The sequence below is a fragment of the Pagrus pagrus genome, assembly GCF_965226575.1.
Source record: "Pagrus pagrus genome assembly, chromosome: 21".
NCBI classification, from domain to species: Eukaryota; Metazoa; Chordata; class Actinopteri; order Spariformes; family Sparidae; genus Pagrus; species Pagrus pagrus.
Window position 1 is genome coordinate 7,593,955 of NC_140208.1, and position 23,335 is coordinate 7,617,289.

At 39.2% G+C, this 23,335-nt stretch overlaps 3 protein-coding genes across 10 annotated transcripts; 2 read left to right on the forward strand and 1 right to left on the reverse strand.

The window, feature by feature from the left end:
• The first annotated feature begins 2,823 nt into the window (after nt 1-2,823).
• On the forward strand, nt 2,824-15,837 carry LOC311250933 (uncharacterized protein). 4 transcript variants are annotated; one of them, XM_084343091.1, is made up of 10 exons: nt 2,824-2,954; nt 9,709-9,801; nt 9,978-10,278; nt 10,556-10,905; nt 11,261-11,280; nt 12,521-12,636; nt 12,820-12,957; nt 13,041-13,091; nt 13,775-13,797; nt 13,958-14,209. In XM_084343091.1, the coding sequence occupies exons 3-9, from the start codon at nt 10,011-10,013 to the stop codon at nt 13,780-13,782; spliced, it is 951 nt and encodes a 316-aa protein (XP_084199217.1). In that variant the 5' UTR covers nt 2,824-2,954; nt 9,709-9,801; nt 9,978-10,010; the 3' UTR covers nt 13,783-13,797; nt 13,958-14,209. The 4 variants fall into 4 exon arrangements, with proteins under 4 accessions (XP_084199217.1, XP_084199216.1, XP_084199219.1 ...); XM_084343090.1 differs by having other exon boundaries at nt 2,824-2,947; XM_084343093.1 differs by having other exon boundaries at nt 2,824-2,947; nt 12,820-12,951.
• LOC311250935 (uncharacterized protein) lies at nt 3,780-8,000 on the reverse strand. Of its 4 annotated transcripts, none has more exons than XM_084343098.1 (4): nt 7,574-7,672; nt 5,619-5,774; nt 5,101-5,196; nt 3,780-4,629 (listed from the first exon to the last, which is right to left on the reverse strand). In XM_084343098.1, the coding sequence occupies exons 2-4, from the start codon at nt 5,721-5,723 to the stop codon at nt 4,321-4,323; spliced, it is 510 nt and encodes a 169-aa protein (XP_084199224.1). In that variant the 5' UTR covers nt 5,724-5,774; nt 7,574-7,672; the 3' UTR covers nt 3,780-4,320. The 4 variants fall into 4 exon arrangements, with proteins under 4 accessions (XP_084199224.1, XP_084199223.1, XP_084199222.1 ...); XM_084343097.1 differs by lacking the exon at nt 7,574-7,672 and adding an exon at nt 5,934-6,102; XM_084343096.1 differs by lacking the exon at nt 7,574-7,672 and adding an exon at nt 5,872-6,102.
• Nucleotides 15,838-16,161: 324 nt separating the features above from the next.
• LOC311250436 (NACHT, LRR and PYD domains-containing protein 3-like) lies at nt 16,162-21,954 on the forward strand. 2 transcript variants are annotated; one of them, XM_084342133.1, is made up of 10 exons: nt 16,162-16,249; nt 16,338-16,531; nt 16,726-16,863; nt 16,948-16,998; nt 17,443-19,225; nt 19,641-19,802; nt 19,893-20,066; nt 20,186-20,353; nt 20,793-20,839; nt 20,938-21,954. In XM_084342133.1, exons 2-10 carry the CDS (start codon nt 16,456-16,458, stop codon nt 21,456-21,458), a joined length of 3,120 nt encoding a protein of 1,039 aa, XP_084198259.1. In that variant the 5' UTR covers nt 16,162-16,249; nt 16,338-16,455; the 3' UTR covers nt 21,459-21,954. The 2 variants fall into 2 exon arrangements, with proteins under 2 accessions (XP_084198259.1, XP_084198260.1); XM_084342134.1 differs by having other exon boundaries at nt 16,171-16,245.
• Nucleotides 21,955-23,335: the final 1,381 nt, after the last annotated feature.

Below are 23,335 nucleotides of genomic sequence, written 5' to 3' on the forward strand. Positions count from 1 at the left end.
ATCAGGAGGATCTACAGAAAAGTCCCAAAAGGATGAGAGTAGAACAAGACTACGAAAATGGGAAAGTGTCATTTCATGATCCTGATAATAACACATCCATCCTGACCAATGAGGGGACATTTACTCAGAAGATGTACCCATATATTTCTCACATTAGAGTCATAGATGAGGATGAGGTTGAGCACAACTTGTTAGTTGTTCCTATTGATGAGGCTGAGGATGAGGTGGAGCAGGGCCGTGCAGAGACCTTCAGAGAGGAAGGTGCCCACAGTTAAAAAGGGGCACATGGACCTGGAGATGAAACAATGAATTGATCAGTTGAAATTACTATTTTGAGAAACTATTTTGATAACAGATTTTTTGTCTAAGTCATTTTTCAAACAAAAACACAAAACGTGTGTTGGCTCCAGCTTCATTTCTTTTTGTTTCAGTCCTCTCTTTACGAGGCGTCTCTGCACTGCTGAATGAAACTTCATGATAATACAAGAAATTATGATAAACAATAAAAGATACACACAGTTAAAACTGTGTAAGTTGCAAAGTGAACTGCTGATGACACAATGATCTCTTAAGCAGCTTTATATTATAATTCTAGATTCAGCAGAAGCTGTTTGATAAAGCAGGTTTTTAGATTCTTGAACATTTATGGCCTACGTTTCTCAAATATAATGCTCTCTACTATTAAAAGACTCATTAAAGGTAAATTATAGAAAAACACTTCAATGGATGTTATTCTGTTCTTCAAACTAGCAAAACAACTGGTACTATTTCCTACAACTACAACTACTAAAAAAAACAACCAAACAATATAATACACTTTGACAAAAGGGCAGTTAGGACATCAGGGGCAAAGGGGCAGGTGCCAAAACCCTCTGATGTCACATCATTGTTCTGTTTTTCTATTGTTTGATGTTACATGATTTAAACTTCTTAAGCCATTATTGTTGTTGTGATATACTCAGGTGAAATCCTGATATCTTGCTTATTACATGGCTGAAATACTAAAAAAACATTATATCTGATGCCACATCATTGTACTTTGTCGTGTTTGCATGCTGTTGTTAGCATTAAGCTTAAAGCACCACTGTGCCTAAATACAGCCTGTTTTTTTAATGACCTGAAGTAAATATTTTATATGAGGAATCTAGTTTATCTGTTGGTTTCTGATGTTTTAAGGGTGTTTAAGGCTTTTTTGCATTTTCAGATGTTTCATGATTTAGTCATTGTGATTTACTCATGTGAAATCCTGATATCTTGCATCAAATTGTAGATAATAGAAGTACTGAAAAACTGTTGCATTTGATGCCACTTCATTTTATTTACAAGATCAATGTATAATTGTGATCACGTTTGCATGCTGTTGTTAGTATTAAGCTCAAAGCACCACTGTGCCTAAATATCCTAAATAAGGATACATTTTATAGGTAATGTAGGAATATGCCCAATGAATGTACAATATCATCTGATCACGACCTGCCTCAAGAACAGCTAATAAAGCAGCTGACTCATGTTTGTTAATACTGTGCTACTTTCACTGTGATTTTTAATCCAGTTACCTTCCTTTGCCCCATTGGCAGCCCAGCTCCATCATCATAAATAGTAGGCTACAGTAGGCCATCGTCAATTGTCATTGCTGTTGTCATAACTATTAAACTGGTACAAGTCTTGGGGGTGATGTAAAGCAGAGGTGCACAAGTCTCTCCACTAGAGGTCCTCAGAGTCTGTGCCGAGTGCTGCTGGTGAGAGAGAAACAACTGAACGTGCAACAGGAAATTTTAATAGCTGAACATTTGTGCCTGTAGGTGTGTCTCATTTCTGTATGTGTAGAAAATGTCTCAGGCATGAAGATAATACACACAGCAGGTGAGGGACAATTTATTTCCTGTACACACTCTTTAACTGTCAATTTAAATCTCTAGATGAGGCCACGCAGTGTGTCACGCGCGTGAGAAGCGACATTGAAAGCCTCCACTCCAAAAACCCCCGGTCAAACTAGCCCCCGGGTATTTTATGGTGCCTGTATATTCTACATATTACGATAATGCAGTCCGAGAAAACAGAATTCAAAATAAAAGCACAATTTGCAATTTCATATTAATTCAGCTAGTCAGTCTGTTAATTAATTGTTGAATTAATTGAACGATTAGTTAATTCATTAATTGAGCATTTAAGAAATTCGTTGATTATTTACGTAAATCATTTAACCAGCCTTATTCTGATAACATTGAAGTCTTAGAAGATGGAGGCCATGGCATTTCATCTGTGTGAATAAGTAGTCCAACGTAAAAATAAACATAATATCAGGAGCTTCTGATGAATACTTTACTTAATAATCAAATATTTTCAATATTTCCCTCAAATTCAGATTTACATTACAAGGAAACTACCTGTTTCCACAGAGTAATTTCAGCCTGAGCATCACTCAGATAGCAGCAGAAGCTTCTGATGTGGAATTTCAAAATTAAAGCCCTCTAACAGGTAAAATTATTTTCAATATTTCCATATGAATTCAGATTTATGACTTTGAGGTGGAGTACTATTATTCTGAATTTAAATAACTCTGTGGAAACAGGTAGTTTGCTTCCAATGTCAATCTGAATTTAAAGGTAAATATTGGAAAATATTTTACATTTCAGAGGGCTTTAATTTTGAAATTCCACATCAGCACTTCCTGGTATTGCCTGAGTGACTCCCTGGGGTGGGGTACTATTACTATATATAGTCCGACATAAAACGTGTTAGTTTGACCGGGGTTTTCGGAGTGGAGGCGGGCTTGACCGCAGTAACGTTGAACACGTCATTAACTGTCCATTGCATGAAACCAGGTGGACGTGAACAGCTGCTGGCTTACAAGTAGGAAATACGACCTCGATGCTCTTCTTTGCTCTTCTTGAAGTGTGAAACTTTTGAGTTCTGAGATGTCTGGAAAGCAGCCAGAAGAATAAAGGTGAGCGGTAAGATACTGATGATATTTTTTCAGCATTTTTTTTTATTAGTGTTCAGCAGTTTGCTTTAATGACAGGATATCACGGTTACACAAGTCTCCTAAAACCATCGTCAGTCAGGTGGCCTTATGAACATTACAACAGGGTCAGGTTAATGTGACTATTCCTCCTGTTCACAGTGGCCTTACAGCGATCCCTTTGGAATGAATGGGGGACTTGTAAGGATATATCAAATCAAGTCAAATCAAATCAAATTTTATTTGTATAGCCTAAATTCACAAATCACAGTTTGCCTCAGAGTGCTTTACAATCTGTACAGAGACGACACCCTCTGTCCTTCGACCCTCGATTCGAGTGAGGAAAAAAATATATGACATATGTCAGTCTGACTGAACTGACTGCACCTCTTGTCTGGTGGCCTGAAGTGAAAGTGAAAGTGAGAGCAGGAGCAAGAGCAGGCGAGAGAGACCAGAGCCTACACTCTAAAAACTTTAACTATGCTCTACTCAATTTAATCTGTGTAACATTTTTACACTTAAAAATATTGAGTAAATTTGAAAGCTGTGAAATCATTTAGATTTACCTTATAAATTAAGTAAATGTAATTAAAAAATTTAAGCAGATCTGAACAACTACATTGAGTACCATGAAATATAAAACTGAGTTGATATAATTAAAATTTTAAGTCTATGCAATAGTGACCCTACGTTCAAACCACTCAAAGAGAATGAGTAGATATAATTAAAATGTTAGGTAGATGCAACTGAAAATGAGATTATTTTTTAACAAAACAAATCTGCTACATTTACTTAATGTTTTTAACATAATGTAATTCATACTGGACTATCAAATATCAGAATAAATATGTTACATTTACTTAATTTTTTAAAATCAGGTCAATATATGAAACAAAATAATAAACATTAAGCAATTCTACACACAAACATTTTGAATTAAACATTTATTCATCTGATCTGACGTCTAAAATGCACCTAGAACAGTGACATTTTACATCTTTCTAAAATGCACCAAGAACAATGACATTTTGCATCCGTCTAAAATGCACCAAGAACAATGACATTTTACATCTTTCTAAAATGCACCAAGAACAATGACATTTTACATCCGTCTAAAATGCACCTAGAACAGTGACATTTTACATCTTTCTAAAATGCACCTAGAACAATGACATTTTACATCTTTCTAAAATGCACCAAGAACAGTGACATTTCACATTAAAGTTCCACAAAAGCAAACAATACCAGTCCAACTTGCAATTTCACTATGAATGGAAACAGAACATCAGCTAAACTTTAGACTTGCCAAAGAAAAATTCTCTCACTAAGAGAGCATCTTGCTGAACAGTAGCCAGCAACTACATAGAGAGGTAATTCTTCAGTCTCTGAACCTTGTTGGAAAGGTTTCCAGATTCCAGCTCCAGCAGTACTTTCTGGAATACCTCAAAAGTGTATTTGAGGTTCTTTGGGTATCGCAGATATAACGCATAGGTCAGTCCCAGCAAATAGCAGCAGGCTCTGCTAATATCGCCAAGACCGCTGAGGACGGTGTTGCCCTCAATCACAATCCCGACATCGACTGACCCATCTTGGTTACGCAGCAGGTAAATCTTCATGACCTCCTCTGCCAACTCCTCTTGAACACTGGCAGATCCATCAGCAGCATCCTGCAGACATTGTAAAGATAACTGTTTAGGGCTCACTTTCAACCTGCATGTCACACAACAAATATCACCTACTAACATAAAAGCACATAGCAGGACATAAAGTGTACAAACTGAACAATACTACTGTGGTGGTCCCAAATTTGTTTTTGATCTCTTTTTAAAAACAGACAAAATAACTAATTAATGCTTCCATATAATTTATTGCTCTCCCCAAACAAAATTGTCACAGAAAATAACATTTGATGTATTTAAAGCAGGACAGACGGTGAAATCAGTCAGTCATCAGTCATCAATCTATAAATGAATGTGGGTGATTAGTACAGTATCTGATGTCCACAGCTGCTCTATACTATATGAAAAGCAGCTTCTTCTTTGTGTGTGGTAAGGAAAAAACAAACTGTACTGCAGCAACTCTATGGTCACCCATGATTACATTGTTAAAAATCACGAAAACTACAGTATTACACTAACCTCAAAGTCCTTGAACAAGACACTGGCATCTTCTGCCAGATGGTCAATGAGACATCGGATGACAACCTCACGTGTCTGTTGAATAGGGATTCCACTCTGCAGAACAAAAAGTCTTTCAGCAACTAACAAAATGCAATTCTACACATTCAAGCAGAGCTTTGATTTTTTGGAAAAACTTTGATGTCAAACCTTTCAATAGAATTTACATTAGAAAAAATTAACTGGAGTTGGAGTGTAGTGATGTTAGAATAAAACAAAACGTAAAATGGTGTGCAGAGGATGTGAGAGATTGAGGGACAGAAAACTAAGGAAGAAAAAGCAAGAACTGTTAAGGATGGCTGGAGGATAGGAGGAGGAATGAGGGAGAGTCAGAGGGGATAAAGATAAGTTGTCTGATTAGGATACGAATAGGTAATTATAGATGGTAATTAAAGGAGAGAAATGTGAATGAGACAGGTGGAATTATGATTATTGCAAATAAGGTATAAATTGAATAGGTGGAGGATAAATTGTAATACCTGAAGTAGAACACTCATTTGTGCCCGATGTCGCTCTCCTCCAGCACCTTTCTTCGCTTGAAACAAGGACAGCAGTTTAGGTGTATAGAAGTCCAACATTGCCATGAATTTTGGCTCAAGATTCAGTGTGGTGATCCTCTGAAACTCTGCGCTAACCTGAAAGAGATAGAGATGAGAAAAGAGAAAAGAACTGGTGACTGTTCCATTATAATTTTTAGTAGGATGTACGGTCACCAGCCACTTTATTATTTACTCTGCTCTGCTCTACGCCGACACATCACTCTCTGTTGTCCCTGTCCCCATAGACATACATACATAGACGCCTCATTGAGCGGGTTGGCCCGCTGATGCGATACGTCGACGTCGCCGCCATATTGGAGGAGGAAGATCTGCCCCGTGAACTAATACAAGTGAATGGAGTGAACTTTATAAAGCTCCTTCTGCAAAGTGCTGTAAGTTGATGCCTCTCATTTACACATTCACACACGTACAAATATATTCAGGAAACAGACAGGAACCAAAAACAACGTCTGTAACGTTCTCTGATGATTATAAACGTTAACTACTCCTTACATGTTCAGTATACAGGTAGGCACCAAACCACCAGATGTATTTTTATAATGTTTTTATGAGTGTTTACAGCTGCCAACGTATGTTACGCTGCTACTGTGATGTTAAATGACAGTTAAATATTGAATCTGTGTCTATAATAACCAGATCCTGACACGTAAATGTGACATCTGTGGGAATAAACAGCACCAACGTCGTTTTTACACAGTGATTTCTGATAATCTAAGTAATAATAATAACAATCATGGAGAAAAAAAATGTAAAAGTCCGCAAATCAAGATAAGAAACTGCAACTGGCAGTGAGCCTGCTTTCTTTTCGTTTAGCAGTGAAGTGATAAACTCCATGACAGAACATTATAAAATATGATATTGTATAAAATAACATTACATGTAAAAAAAAAAAAAAAAAAAGTAAAGTTGCAGTGGGCTACTTTTATAAATATACACTATAGGCCTATATAGGCTATAGTTTGTATTATTATTATTGTTGTTGTTGTTGTTGTTGTTGTTGTTATTACTATTTTTCTACATATTATTGACTTTGAATTACAGCTGCTCCCAGCTGTAACGCAAGCAATTTCCCGTCGGGGATTAATTAAGTATTTCTGATTCTGATTATTATATTATGCAGTCAGTAGTCCATAAGGTGACAGTATGGTAGACAGATGTCACATTTACATGTCAGGATCTGGTTATTATAGACACAGATTCAATATTTAACTGTCATTTAACATCACAGTAGCAGCGTAACATACGTTGGCAGCTGTAAACACTCATAAAAACATTATAAAAATACATCCGGTGGTTTGGTGCCTACCTGTATACTGAACATGTAAGGAGTAGTTAACGTTTATAATCATCAGAGAACGTTACAGACGTTGTTTTTGGTTCCTGTCTGTTTCCTGAATATATTCGTACGTGTGTGAATGTGTAAATGAGAGGCATCAACTTACAGCACTTTGCAGAAGGAGCTTTATAAAGTTCACTCCATTCACTTGTATTAGTTAACGGGGCAGATCTTCCTCCTCCAATATGGCGGCGACGTCGACGTACGGTCCAGCGCTCAATGAGGCGTCTATGTATATATGTCTATGCCTGTCCCCCCTTTGATTGGCTAGAATACGTCATAGATACATCCACTGATTGGTTGAAAAAGAAAATATCCCGCCTAGTAAAGTTTGTCTATTCGTTGACTGCGCTCTCAGTCTGCCAAACATCTATTTTTCGATCGGTCTTTTACGCGGTGGCATAAAACAACAAGGAAGTGTCGGACAGACACAAACCGTATATCTCCGTCGTCAGCGGAATCTCAGGAAAACAGTGCAAAAAACACATCTCTCTATTATAAACCGTTTCAGAGATATTCACAGATATGTAAAACTTACGCCTTTTAGGCGAAGCCGCCCAATCCGTCCCCAGAGAGTTAAACCAGCAGCTACGGAAACATGGAGCACATTTACCCTTCCCCCTCCCCCACCTCACCGCTTGCGCTTGCTCAGCATGCCCTGATGAAAAAATTGGTCATGTCTGAGCATGTTGAGTAGCCCTAAAATACGAATAAATTAGTCATTTTACACCCATTTTTTGGTAAAAAAAACAAACAAAAAACGGTGTGTTAGCTGAATGAACCGTGTGTTAGCTGAGCAATTTGGTGGCTAGAAAACTGTTAACGAAGTTAGCTAATGTACAACAGCATGGTGGTCAAAGTATTTTTAAAAAAACAAAACAATAAAGTTTATGTGCAGGAAGACAGGGTCGCTATTTAATTACATTTTGCTAGTCTCTACTTACCGGCATATGGAGTCCTCCAAGTGATTTTCACCGCGTGTCTCTGAGACGTTGCTCGCCTCTTGTTGTTGCAAAAAGCAGGGTAGATATCCCATGGTTCCACTCTCTTTGCGCGGGAATGGCAGCACGTCATGACCTTAAGTTACTCAATTTCTTAAGTTGTTGTTAGAGATGAAGACTATGGAGTTAGAGTAAGTAATAATTAAAGTTCTTGAAACCGATTGTTATAATTGCTCCATACTCAAATATTCTGACTGGTATTTACTGAAAATATTAAGGATATCTTTAAATTATAATTTGTTTGTCAAATACTAATTTTTTTTGTGAAATAAATTTAAATAATAGATGTAAATATAAGGCAAAATTAACTGTTGGATTTTTAAGCATTTATTTTGATAGATCCAAGTGAAATAATCAGTTTTGTGATTTTCAGAGATTTTATTAAGATAATATACTTTTTTATTATTGTGATATATACTAAGGCCCTGAATGACTTTTTAGAGTGTAGTGCCCTACCCCCTCTTATTGGATTTTCCCAATCAGCCGGACTGCCATCACCTGGCAAGGCAAGAGGCCAATCACCAGCTGTTGTGACAGACTACTCACGATGTGTTTATCATCTACCTTGTGCGACAAACCGGATACCTTCACTGCAACTCTGTAGCTGTCTGTAGCTCCGCTACTTTTTTATTTCCGTTCCTTAGGCAACAGTAACCATAGATATATATCTGTTACATTCTACTCCGATACTGGAGTTTCAGAATAAAAGCATACATGGAACATCATTGAATATTACACTAACCACAGTGACAGATCCTGGGCAGCAGTGAGGGAGCATGTAACATCCATTAATAACAGAAAGAATGATTACACCAAGCAAAACCTGTTTTGTGTTCATGGGTTCCTGATAGGGCTGGGCAAATAGCCGTATAATAATATTGTGATATTTTTCACTTCATAAATGTTAGGACTTGGCAACAAAATAATAATTTAGATATTGCGACTATATTGTAGGGATGACTATTGGTACCCTCACAAAATAAGAACAAGTAGAACAGTCTGGTATGTTCAGAAAGTTAAATCACTTTACTGTAATGCAGCCTTTAAAACCAGGGAAAGACAACACTTGTGCCATACCAGGATATAACAATATCCAAAGTAGTAGATGGTGTCTTGTCACATGTCACAATAGCAATATAATATCAACATATTGTCCAGACCTGTAACTGACAAGTGTTTTACGGCTGCTTGAAATACTGTGAACTTATCCTCTCATGTTACATACAGAATTATCTGTATAATCTACTTCACTAAAGGCACTGTGTGTTTATGTATTTCTTTATGTTTTGGGGTTTTGGAAAAAAACAAACAAACAAAAAAACTGGTGTCACAACCTGCCATGAAATCTGTGATCACTCAAAGCCTGTACTGTACATGAAGTCAGTAACACCGACACAGCACATGGTGGACTTTGCTTCCACCATCTGTTCAAGATAAGTATGTAAAGACAAAACAGACTCCCAAAACATTTTTTTTAAAGAATCGTGATTCTTTTAATTCAGTAGTATATAAAACATACATTTGAAAAAAAATTGACACAATATCCAAATTTCCTCTAGAATAAAACTGTGTTACAGATGCAGAATTTAACATTTCTGCATTAAAATGTGTAAAGATGACTAGACTGAGTTGTGTACTTACATTATGCAAAACGTTTCCAACTCTGTTCAAGGTGCCAGTGTGTTTCATTTTATCGCCTGTCACTATAACTTCAGCGAGAGTCAGAGAGTGAAGAAAGAAGTGGGCGAACAAGAGTAAACATCACGTGAGTAGACTTTTAAAACATTGCCTCATCTGTGGACATTTCTGTCTGAGTCATGTTGATAGATTTTCATTTGCAATGTGGGTCATTTAACAATGAAGATGCTCTTGCTGTACTGTAGATATTCACGTATTTCCTTTTTCCATAAATTAATTCTGACTTTAATTTCCAATTGATAGTTTGACATCCTGTGAACCTGCTGAAAATTAAAAATGACCACACCTGTGTCAATCGGAAAATTGCTGAAAAATGTCCTGGATGATCTGACTGAAGAAAGGCTGAGGACATTTCAGTGGTACTTGGTCCAGATTCAGGTAGACGGATCCCAACCCATCCCAAGGTCCAGACTGGAGAAAGCTACCAGAGAGGAAACTGTGGATAAACTGGTGCAGGTTTTCGGGGAAGATGGTGCTGTGGAGAGGACAGTGGATACTTTATATGAGATTAATCTTAATGACCTTGCCTCAAAGCTAGTTCAAGGTAAAATGTCTTAGTAAGTTAATTCTTTACATATTTTTTATGGACCAAAAATAAGTTGAGAAAACAAATGTTTTATACATTTTTACTGTCATTTTCATTGCGATGTTATGACAAGCTGTGTCTGATTAAGTGTCAAACTGTAGCTGAGCCTCATGTGGAAGCAGAAAGACAATTGGAGTATATACAGTAGAGTATAACAAATATTATGATTCCCACTGAGGAACCTGTGATTTCATTATAGCAGTAATATTACTTAACTTATTGATTTGATTTACAGCCAAAATGGGCCAAAGCATGAAACAGCAAGTAGATGAGCCAGGGGCCTCCTCTGTAAGAGAGAGACCAAGAGAAGATGATCCCACTGTGCCCGAGGATCTCTCTTGTTCAATTTGCTTAAGTCTTTTCACTGAGCCTGTGATGCTGCAGTGTGGCCACAGTTTCTGTCAGACCTGCGTTCATGAAGACTGGGAGAGGAACATCGTTAGGGAATGCTCACTTTGTAAGAAGTGTTCATTTGGAGGTGACCCTCCGATTAATTTGAATCTGAAGAGTTTGTGTGAAAAGTACAGAGGGAGAAGTCAAGGTGATCCATCAGGAGGACACAGCAACAACACAGAGTCGTGTCAGGTGAGGTTGTTTTAGTTATTTAACCAACTTTGTTCAACTGCATTGTTGAATGTCGTATTATGATCAAAAATATTTCACTGTGTAAATGAATGAAGCTTCAAGCCACTGTTTACCGATTATGGGGCACAGGTTTGACAATTGTATCAATCAGCATTAAAGTTGCTGTAATTCTGCATTTATTAAGAAACATTGTGGGATCGTCACTGTCAGCACAGTGAACAGCAGTCATTATCTTAGAAATTAGATAATGACTGCCGACGAAAGGTTCATAGTGGTAATTATCAGATCTCATAACAGGTCTAATTCATGAAAAGTAATGTGAGGAATAATAATGCATTTCTTGTTTTCTTTGCAGACCTGTGGGACTGAAATGAGGTGTGTATGATTAATGTTGTCTTGTGTTTATGAGCCCTTGCCTTTTGATAAAATTCTCTCTCAAACATTAGAGGTGGGTGCAATTCATCGATGTGGCGATGCATCGCGATGCGTCACATTACGATTCGGCATCGATTAATTAACGTCGATGCTTTGCTAGGTCCGCGCATTTAGACATAAGGCGGCAAATTGGCGGTCTGTTTTGGTCCGCCAATTTGACGCCTCTGAGGGTACACTTACTGCCGCCTCCATTGCTATCTAAATCCGAGGCGTCAATGTGCCGGCAATTGCGGGACATGGGCGGAGGTGTCGATAACGTGCACTGTTGTGCGACCCGCAGCCGGTAGTTTTAAAACCAGGAAACAGCTGATCACAGCAGTCAGTTCATCACTTCATCCGCGGATGTCAAGATGAGCAACTGGAAAGCCGCTGAGATCCGAGAGATGCTACCGTCTCCTCGGTCTCTATAGCTGACAGCTAGTGGACACAACCAAACAGCTAGTAGCTGCTGACTGTCAGCTGTTGTGTAGCGGCAAGCTACGAACGGTCGCTACTTTCAAATTAAAAGCCCCCCCGCTAAGAACCCCGTTCTAAAATCCAATGGGGTGCAATGTAAAGCTCTTATTTTGAAGACAACTTTGTTGTCACTGATCACTGCCCAACTTCGTGCTTCACGCCACGTCACGTCACATGTTTACGCCTCATTAAATCCAGGGCTTGACTGTTTTCAGTGTTTTCCGCCAATAGAGGGGGCTCTCCTGCAAGTGGAGCTTTCTCTGGTCAAAGTTAAGTAGGTCAAAGTGCAAATGTTTACATAGTCATAAAATAAAATATTTTGTGTCTTTGAAAAATACAAATCAAATGTTCAAAAAACCTTGTTATTTACTTTATGAGTGTAGTTTTAGAGGAACTGAGTTAATTGATAGGCTATTTATTTACAAATATAGCCACAGATGAAGACAAAATCAATCTTGTATGGAAAAAAGCATTAAAAATGGCAAAAATCGAAGAATCGTGGCCAATAATCGAATCGAAGCTCCCATTATTGAAATCGAATCGAATCGTGAGGTACCCTTGTTGGAACACCCCTATCAAACATACATGTATATAAATGCACACGGTCAAATAAACAGATTGCACAAATGGTTCAGCAATCAGTGAACCTTTGCTTTGTAATTGCGTTGGGAAGGGATCTCTGCACAGCAATTATCGATAAATGCTTTTCAATAACTTTTTCAAGGTACAAAAGACCATTTATGAGGAGCATCAATCTAAGTCATGGAGGCCACGAAGGAGCCGATGAGGAAAATATGGAGCAACAGAGTGTTGCTGACAAAACAGACGAGGCTCCCCGAGGTAAGGATGTCAAATTCAGAATAAAAAGTTGTTATGGCAAGGAAAAACTATTGACAAACTTATAATACTGATAATAATGATAATGATAAAGTGTTAATCTAACTTTAATATGAATTTTACTCCAGTGATCATTCACTTAAGTTGGTTTTGAGTGCTGAAATTGAGTTTTGTGGTTTCTCTCAGAGTCTGTTTCCTCTATTGAGGCATTGGTTCATCATATCAATCACAACTACACCGCTCAGGGTGGCAGCAATGTGGTCGCTCCCATCATTACTGGTAACGTCGGCAACCTAACCATCAGTATCATCTTGACAGGTCAAGGTAGATATATGTAAGATGTGGTCATAACTGAAACTGTGGTTTGGGCAGCAGAGTGCTGATCACTCACTTCTTTTTTTTTGCAGAGTCGAACGTTGGCGTAAACCGTGACACTGCAGAAACACTGCAATCCCAACGTGAGTACTGACTATCACTATCACCATCACGTAAAGGAGCAGTTTAGAAGATATGACCAGAATTTTAGTTTAAAACATTTAAAATATGAGCTAACGTTATCAACAGAGTGTGAAGAAACAAACAGTGTTGAAGTTATGTCAACGATGTACTGTGTTGAAGTTACTCTTTGTAAAACACACTCGACATAAACTAAAAACTCTTCGACCCGTCAAAAACCCCGGAGTCATGGTCCTATTCAGAGCTGCTGTAAATCACCTCCATACTGTATCCTCTGTTATCAAACTGACCTCGTTCGGTCTTGGAGGCTGTGTTAAGTCCACGTTCGTTTTCCAGTTGTGTTCACTCTCATGTCAGGCTGCCAAATCCAGTTGAGCTGAGCTATGTCGCCCGCGGTGAGTCTCCCTGTCATCCGAGGTCCTGGTCCAGACAAACTCCAGGGCCACTGGCTCCACAGCTAACTGAGCCATGTGCTAATTATCAAACAGTAGCTAGCTAGAGTTAAGTAAAGCTTGTAAAAGAGCAGCAGTTGTTAGTTACGCTTGTGAAATGTGGCTCCCTATGTTTCGGAGCTACCTTCAAATTCTGGTCATATTCTACAAATTGCACCTTTAATCTCATTTTGGAGTTTAACGTGTTGACAAAAATTATAATAATAATTATGCATTTTTTGTTTTCTTTGCAGGTCTGTAAGGTTGTAATGCCAAGGTGTGTATGATTAATGATGTTTTCTTGTGTTTATGAGCCCTTGCCTTTTGATAAAACTCTGATGTTGTTCTGTCATGAATCAGTTCCTGTGTGCCAATATGTAAATTGAAAGAGTTGTTGGTCACTGTGATCCCTTCTCCTGTCCATACTGGCCATGAAGAGATCCTTCTTCAGGACACCTGACGCCCCATTTCCTGTCACTTGTGAACAAGATGCTGAGATACTCAATGTTTCAGCTGAGAAATCCTGCTCATCCTGGGGCTTTACGAGTCGACTTCATACACCTACAGACACAAGAGCAAACAGGAGAGAGACCGAGTTTAGTCAGACGCTGGGCTCTCTCTCTCCAACACACGCATGCACATGTATATAAATGCACAGGGTCAAATAAACAGATTGCACAAATGGTTCAGCGATCAGTGAACCTTTGCTTTGTAATTGTGTTAGGAAGGGATCTCTGCACAGCAATTAACGATAAGTGCATTTCGATAACTCTTTCAAGGTATATATGGTGTGTGAGTAAAGTTTTAGGTGAGACTTTTTAAAAAGACAAACCTGTTAATTAATTTCTTGAATTTGATCCAGAATGGAGAGGACTTTGAGGAATCTACGGACAATTTCACAACCATGGATAAATATGTTAGAGCATGTGAAAAACCTTCTGCTTACAGTCTTGGAGAGGTGTTTAACGACATAAAACGGAGTACCGAGGTGATGGTCAGTGATACACGGCAGCTGTGTCCTGGAAAACCAGAATGCAGAACCCGCTTTCAGCAGAATCTACAGAAAAGTCCCAAAAGGATGAGAGCAGAACAAGACTACGATAATGGGAAAGTGTCATTTCATGATCCTGATAATAACACATCCATCCTGACGCATTACAGGTCATTTGCTCAGAGGCAGTACCCACTTCATCTTGAGCTTGAAATCAGGTATGAGTATAAGGCTGAGGCTGGCGATGAGGTGGAGCAGGGCCGTGCAGAGACCTTCAGAGAGGAAGGTGCTCAAAGTTAAAAGGGGCACATGGACCTGGAGATGAAACAATAAATTGATCAGTCGAAATTAATTGACAACTATTTTGATAACAGATTTTTTTGTTTAAGTCACTTTTCAAACAAAAACACAAAACATGTGTTGGCTCCAGCTTCATCTCTTTTTGTTTCAGTCCTCTCTTTACGAGGTGTCTCTGCACTGCTGAATGAAATTTCATGATAATACAAGAAATTATGATAAACAATAAAAGATACACACAGTTAAAACTGTGTAAGTTGCAAAGTGAACTACTGATGACACAATGATCTCTTAAGCAGCTTTATATTATAATTCTAGATTTAGCAGAAGCTGTTTGATAATACATGCTTTTAGATTCTTGAACATTTATGGCCTACGTTTCTCAAATATAATGCTTTTTACTATTAAGAGACTCATTAAAGGGAAATTATAGAAAAACACTTCAATGGATGTTATTCTGCTCTTCAAACTAGCAAAACAACTGGTACTATTTCCTACAATTTAACAGAACTACAACTACAACAACAACCAAACAATATAATACACTTTGACAAAAGGGCACTTTGGACATCAGGGGCAAAGGGGCAGGTGCCAAAACCCTCTGATGTCACATCATTGTTCTGTTTTTCTATTGTTTGATGTTACATGATTTAAACTTCTTAAGCCATTATTGTTGTTGTGATATACTCAGGTGAAATCCTGGTATCTTGCTTGAAAAAATTATATTACATGGTTGAAATACTGAAAATCTGTTATATCTGATGCCACATTATTGTACCTTGATCATGTTTGCATGCTGACTTTTAGCATTTAGCTCAAAGCACCACTGTGTCTGAATACAGCCTGTTTTTTTAATGAGCAAATATTTTACATGAGGAATCTCAGTTTATCTGTTAGTTTCTGTTGTTTTAAGGGTGTTTAAGGTTTTTTTTGCATTTTCAGATTTTTCATGATTTAGTCGTTGTTGTGATATACTCATGTGAAATCACGCTGTTGTTAGTATTTAGCTCAAAGCACCACTCTGCCTAAATATCCTAAATGAGGACACATTTTTCTCAAAACTTCTTTGGGTTTTGGGTGTTTTTGTCTTTTGTTATTAAATCCTAACATCTTGCTTTTACTTGATGCCAAATATTAACAAGATCAGTGTATAATTTACCAATAAAGCTAATCATAGCATGTTGTTGCAGTTTGTTTTTTTTTAACTGGAGTTCATTTTCTAGTAAATGAAACTGTTTCAAGAGTTGCGGTTTATTCAGTGAGACTTTTTTTAATGCGAAGCTGTGCAGACAGAAAAACCCACCAGCTTCCTGTTTTCTTCACCGTCAACCAGGAAGGAAGCCAGACACTGTTGCTTTATCTGTGAAAGTACAACTCTGCTCATGATCAGTTTGCTGTTGATGTCTAAATCAGACGGAAATCGCAGTCGTTGTTAAAGTAGGTAAGCATTTCCTTTAGCTTTTCTAATATTAGCCCTCGCTAGTCATTATGTGTCTGAAAGAGTTTTTTTTTGCTTTATTTTAATATAGTTTCCATGACCCGATATTCGATCTGCTGAAAGTAAATGTCTGCAACTGCAAAGGAAAGTTTTCATCTCATGTCCAAGGCCCAAATAAAGACCATTTATGAGGAGTATCAATCTAAGTCATGGAGGCTACGAAGGAGCCGATGAGGAAAATATGGAGCAAGAGTGTCGCTGACAAAACAGACGAGGTCACCCGAGGTAAAGATGTCAAATTCAGAATAAGAAGTTGTTATGGCAAGGAAAAATTATTAACAAACTGATAATACTGATGATAATAATAATAATGATAAAGTGTTAATCCAACTTTATTATATTCATTTTACTCCAGTGATCATTCACTTAAGTTGGTTTTGTAAGAAAGTGCTGAAATTGAGTTTTGTGGTTTCTCTCAGAGTCTGTTTCCTCTATTGAGTCATTGGTTCATCATATCCATCACAGCTACATCGCTCAGGGTGGCAGCAATGTGGTCGCTCCCACCATCACTGGTAACGTCGGCAACCTAAACATCAGTATCATCTCGACAGGTCAAGGTAGATATATGTAAGATGTGGTCATAACTGAAACTGTGGTTTGGGCAGCAGAGTGCTGATCACTCACTTCTTTTTTTTTTGCAGAGTCGAACGTTGACGTAAACCGTGACACTGCAGAGACGCTGCAATCCCAACGTGAGTACTGACTATTACTATCACCATCACCTAATGGAGCAATTAAGAAGATACGGCCAGAATTTTTGTTGAAAAAAGAGTGTGAATAAACAAACAGTGTTGAAGTTATGTCAACGATGCACTGTGTTGAAGTTACTCTTTGTAAAACACACTCCACATAAACTAAAAACTCTTCGACCCTTCGAAAACCCCGGAGTCATGGTCCTATTCAGAGCTGCTGTAAATCACCTCCATACTGTATCCTCTGTTATCAAACTGACCTCGTTCAGTCTTGGAGGCTGTGTCCACTCTGGCTCCCTATGTTTCGGAGCTACCTTCAAATTCTGGTCATATCCTACAAATTACACCTTTAACCTCATTTAAAGGTGGAGTTTAATGTGTTGACAGATTCTTAAAAGCATGAAATAAAACTTAAATAACCTATTATTGCATTTTGATATCCAGATGACAGGGTTGCAGAATGTCAACAGGAACTGAAAGATGCTCTGAAGAAGGATTTCAGTCACTTTTTTGAGGGGATGGTGGGAAAAGCAAACAAGACATCCCTCAATAAGATCTACACAGAGCTCTACGTCACTGAGGGAGGGAGTGGTGAAGTCAACCAGGAGCATGAGGTGAGACAGATTGAGATGGCGTCCAGGATACATGCGGCCCAGGAGAAATCAATCCACTGCAATCACCTCTTTGTTCCTCAACCGGGACGAGACAACCACATAAGAACTGTGATCACGCGGGGGGTCGCTGGAATTGGGAAAACCGTATCTGTCAAGAAATTCACTCTAGACTGGGCTGAGGAGAAAGAAAACACCAACCTGGACTTTGTGTTTCCTCTCTCTTTTCGAGAGCTGAATATGATGAAAGAGAAAACCCTCAGTCTGGTGGATCTTCTCAGTGAAATCTTTCCTCAAACAAAAGACACAGGAATCTTTGCTAATGGTAAAATGGAAATGCTCTTCATTCTGGATGGTCTGGACGAGAGCCGCCTGTCTCTGGACTTCAAAGAAAGCGAAATAATGTCAGATGTGACACAGGAAACCAAGGTTGGTGTGCTACTGACCAACCTCATCAGGGGAAAGCTGCTTCCTCGGGCTCTTGTTTGGATAACATCTCGCCCGGTGGCTTCCAGTCAGATCCCTCTGGAGCACATTGATCTTGTGACAGAGGTGCGAGGGTTCAACAACCCCCAGAAAGACGAGTACTTCAGGAAGAAAATCAGTGACAAGAACTTAGCAGACAGGGTAATCAAACATGTGAAATCCTGCAGGAGTCTTCATATCATGTGCCACATTCCAGTCTTCTGCTGGATGGCGGCGAGTGTTCTTGAGAAGAAGTTGGCGACGACTGACGGTAAAGACACACCAAAGAATCTCACTCAGATGTACATCCACTTCTTGTCCTTGTATGCGGATGACATGGAGAAGAGGCTTCCGGGAAGAAGAGGGTCAAACATTGACTGCTTGAGAGATAACCTCATGTCACTGGGTGAACTGGCCTTCAAAGAGCTCGAGAAGGGCCACTTGATCTTCTATGAGAGCGACCTCAACCAGAACGGTATAAAAGTCACGGAGGCGTTCTCAGGAGTCTACACGGAGATCTTCAGTGAGGAGCTGATACTCGGCAAAGAAAAGATGTTCTGCTTCGTGCATCTGAGCATCCAGGAATTCTTCGCTGCATTGTATGTCTACCTCAGATTTCACAACGACAACTTCAACGTCCTGATCAAGAAGTCATCCGCTTCGAGACGGTTCCCATTCAGGGATGCATCAGAGGTCATCCTCTACAAGGAAGCCATAGAGAAGGCTTTGCGGTGCAAAAATGGACACTTTGACATCTTCCTGCGCTTCCTTTTGGGCTTGTCTCTGGAGTCCAATCAGATTCTGTTGAAACGTCTGATGACCAGCAACAGAACAAACCAAAACACAAGAACAGAGATCATTAAACACATAAAGAACAAGATCAGGGCAAATCCATCTCCAGACAGATGCCTCAATCTCTTTCACTGTCTGAATGAGCTGAACGACCGCTCTCTTGTGGACGAGATTCAGAACTACCTCCGACCAGATCATCTTAACAGAGCCAAACTTTCAGCTGCCCAGTGGGCCACCCTGGTCTTTGTTCTGCTGACATCAGAGGAAGAGCTGAGCGTGTTCGAGCTCAGCAACTACACCCGCTCAGAGGAGGGACTTCTGAGGCTGCTGCCTGTGATGAAAACCGCCCGAGCGGCAAAGTAAGTGCATCCTTATCTCGAATAGCAGGCTTTAAAGTTTATTTTTTGGCACAGATGTTAAAGATATTCAGCTTCCATGCTCAGATTCTTTCTGGTATGGAGAAATGTTTAGCAGTTAAAGAGCCAGATATGTCCCTCAGGAGTTGGTGGAGACCAAAATTGGAGCTAAAATAGAGTTTTTATTGGACTTATATTCTCTAAGAGGCCAGAAACATGAAACCAAATGAATGATAAAGTCATCCTTGATGTGTAAACAAGTGACACAGTGTGTCACTGTTACCCCCAAGTGGTCAAAAAGCTGTTACTGCAAGTGTTAGACCTCAAATATTGATGCTTTGTCTAACTCTGTCTAAACATAAGGGGACATTTCTTTATTACATTATTCGCCTTCCTTATACTGTCTCTCCTCCTGCAGTGTCAATGCCTGTAATCTCACTGTGACCTGCTGTGAAAACCTGGCGAATGGCATCAGCTTATCCCAGCTGAGAGAGCTGGACCTGGGCAACAACAACCTGACAGATGCAGGAATAAAGCAGCTCTCTGGTGGACTGAAGAGCAGCAAACTGGAGACACTCAGGTTAATATTGGACATGTTTCTTTCAGATACAGGTTTTTATTTACAGACACCAAGCAAGTGGTTTATTTCTTTATTTTTCTGTTTGTTAAGACTGAGGAGCTGCAGCCTTACAGAGCACAGCTCCGGCGTCCTGACCTCAGTTATCAGCTCGGCCTCCTGCCACCTGAAAGTATTCGACCTCTCTGACAATGACTTGCTGGACGCAGGAGTCAGAAAGCTCTGTGGTGGTCTGGGGAGTCTTCACTGTAAACTGGAAATACTCATGTGAGTGCCTTGAGTGAAATTTCATGCCAGATGAATTATTTTTTAACAGCAGATTACAGTACAGTGCCAAACATGCATGGAGATCAGTTGGATGACATGTCCGGGTGTCTGTTGTGAAGTTTGTCCCTGTGCAGACTGACAGAAGAAAGCTGCATTTTCCTGGCGGCCACTTTGAACTCATCCGGTCTGAGGGAGCTCGACCTGAGCTACAACCACCCGGGAGACTCAGGCCTGCAGCTGATGTCTGCCCTGCGAGACGACCCACAGTGCAGCCTGAAGGAACTCAGGTAGTGGTGGTGTAAAGAAAAACTCAAATGATGACAACAACAGATTTATAAGTAGGAAGATACTGCGGTAGGGAAATGCCAAAGGGATATTTGAGTGTCACCAAACTCTGTAAAGTTCATTTTTCAACTGGAAAATGGCGATCTCAGGGCTTTAATTTAAAGGTCTTGTATCATAGAAAGCGATATTTCCATGTCTTTTTTGATCATATAGCAGGTCCAGGTCTTATATACATACTGTAAAAGTATCAAAATGTCTAAATAATTCAAAAAATAACGATGCTGGCGTAACGTCAAAGACACCAAAGTGGTTTTCTGGCAGGTTTAGCGCTTACTTTGGTGATATGCTGCCCCCTACTGTTTGGAGTATTAACTCAACTGGATGCCAATTGTTACATACTGCACCTTTAATGATACAAACTGTTCTTCTGTGATGTTGTAGAGTGGAAGAGTGCGGTGAGTCCAGGATTCAACCAGGTCCGAAGAAATGTGAGTAACCAGCAACTTTGGTCTTCTCTGTTTTCTTCTAAAGTCACGAGACAACGGCGAGCATGATACTGACTGACATTCTCGATCTGTTTCATCAGACACCAAAAAACTCACCCTGGATCCGAACACAGCGCACAAAGACCTTTCTCTGGCCGATGTAAACAGGCAGGCGACGCGTTGGACCGAGCAGCCATACCCTGACCACCCAGAGAGGTTTGATTTCTGGAGACAGGTGTTGTGCACGGAGGGACTGACTGGGCGCTGCTACTGGGAGACAGAATGGAGTGGGAGAGCTTTCATAGGAGTCGCCTACAGAGGGATGTCCAGGAAGGGAGAGGGTCACGACAGCTGGTTGGGCAAAAACGACTCCTCCTGGGGACTGAACTGCAACAGCAATGGCTACAGGACCTGGCACCGAGGCATGGAGACTGCTGTAGCCATCCAGCCCGTCTCCAACAAAGTGGGAGTCTTTCTGGACTGGCCAGCAGGGAAACTGTCCTTCTTCAAGGTCTCCTGTGGTGAACTGACGCTCCTCCACTGCTTCCACACCACCTTCACTGAGCCCGTCTACCCAGGGTTCAGGCTGGGCTGGGCGGACTCCACAGTGTACTTGTGTTAGGTGATACCTGGACACAGTGAACAGCTTCATATTCTCCCTGTCCAACACAACACAGAGGACATGTAACATAGTGTAGTGTTTTCTTTTCTTCTGCTTCTGAGCCAGAAAACAAAATAACTAAGTTTGTTTGCCCAGATTCTCTCAGACCTGTGTTCATACATTCATGGTTCCCAGAGGATGAAACCTATAGACTTCAACAATCCACAAACCTTTCCTGTTGCACAACAATGAGGTCTACATTTACGTTTTTTCGACAAAAGTTGAACTTTCAAAGGTCAAATTTTTAATTTGTCCATTGCTTGGTGGTGGTTTATGAAATCACACCTGCAAAACTAATAACATTCCCAATGGTATGCTCTTTTTTAAACAAAGTATCTGACATATTTTTATAGTAAATACATTTTTATATTCTATTTTTGCAGTATTTGTTTTTTTCTTTTGTGTCATTATATCTGTATATGAAAACCTACTTGGAAATAAACCTGATTCTGATCAATCACAACCTTTGTGTATAATTTAAGCTACTTAGCAAATGTTAGCATGCTATTACATTAAACTAAGATGGTAACCATTAGCGTGTTAGCATTGTTATTGTGAGCATAATAGCATAGAAATTTGCATTGGTTGCTAGCATGGCTGGACTCTGGTACATTTGTTTTAAAAAAATTATGACCACAAGTTCGGAGTCATGTAGGTGCCGTAAAAATACATCTTACAAGAATAAGAAGGAATAAATTAAAGAATAAATAAGTAAATCAAAAATGTGTCCAGGCTCTAACTTCTCCTAGCACCAATGAATCTGTCTGGCAGAAACACTTTAGGAAATCGCGTGATGTAAATATTCTTTTATTTATTCCTCATATATCTCAACATTTTTTCATTATCATGCAGATTCAATCTTATTTATGCTGCTCTTTGGGCATTTTACAGTAGAATTAAAGAGTTAATAAACTTGTCAGCGCAGAATTTTAATTTATTTTTAAATGCTGGAAGCACAAATCAAGAACATAAACCTCAAACCTTAACTTATGAAACCAAATATGTCTACATGGCTGGATACTAAGAGGAAGTGAAAAAAGGCTTGGCATAAAAAAAAGGGGAAACTGATGGTTACTGCCGTGCCAAAATAACAGATCAGCATCACAGTATAATGTGATATTTTCATGCTAAAACAAGATACTTTACCGTTATTACAACATACAAACTTAACAGGTTTAAACAAGAAACTTTTGTTATAAAAATATTCTTTATAGCTTATCATGTGAAATATTTCATGAATATAACAGGTTTCACATGATAATTAGTATAAGTTTGTAATGTTGTACTTATATGAAAACATCTTGTTAGAACATGAAAAACATTTCTTTCTAATAACTTGAATGGCTCTCAGTAGAGTGCATACTGTACCTCCGCCAATGCCCTGATTCAGTCCAATATCAAATAAAACATATTTAAATCCACTAAATCAGGACTTTTATATGGATCTGCATCAAATTGAACTCACTAATAGATACCAGCCACCTTAAGAAACCTGTTTTTTCCATCAAGATCCAAGCATTATTCTGAGAAATTGACCAAAATGTTGGGAAAAGTGAAATAAAAAAATAAAATTCCTTTATCCAGATCTGTACCAAAAGTTAAAGGGCTCCATTGTGGGCCAAGAACCCTCCACCACCCAAGTTTCGTGAAAATCTGTTGACTAGTTTTTGTGTCGTTGTGCTCACAAACCAACAATCCTTGGCGGAGGTAATACAGTTTTCACAGTATAACAAGATACTGATCAGCTTCTGAAGCAACGTAAAAAGAATGTATTTTGATGACATTTAAAGCAGTTTACAGTAAAGTCACAGAAAAAAACACTCCAGAGAAGCACAATG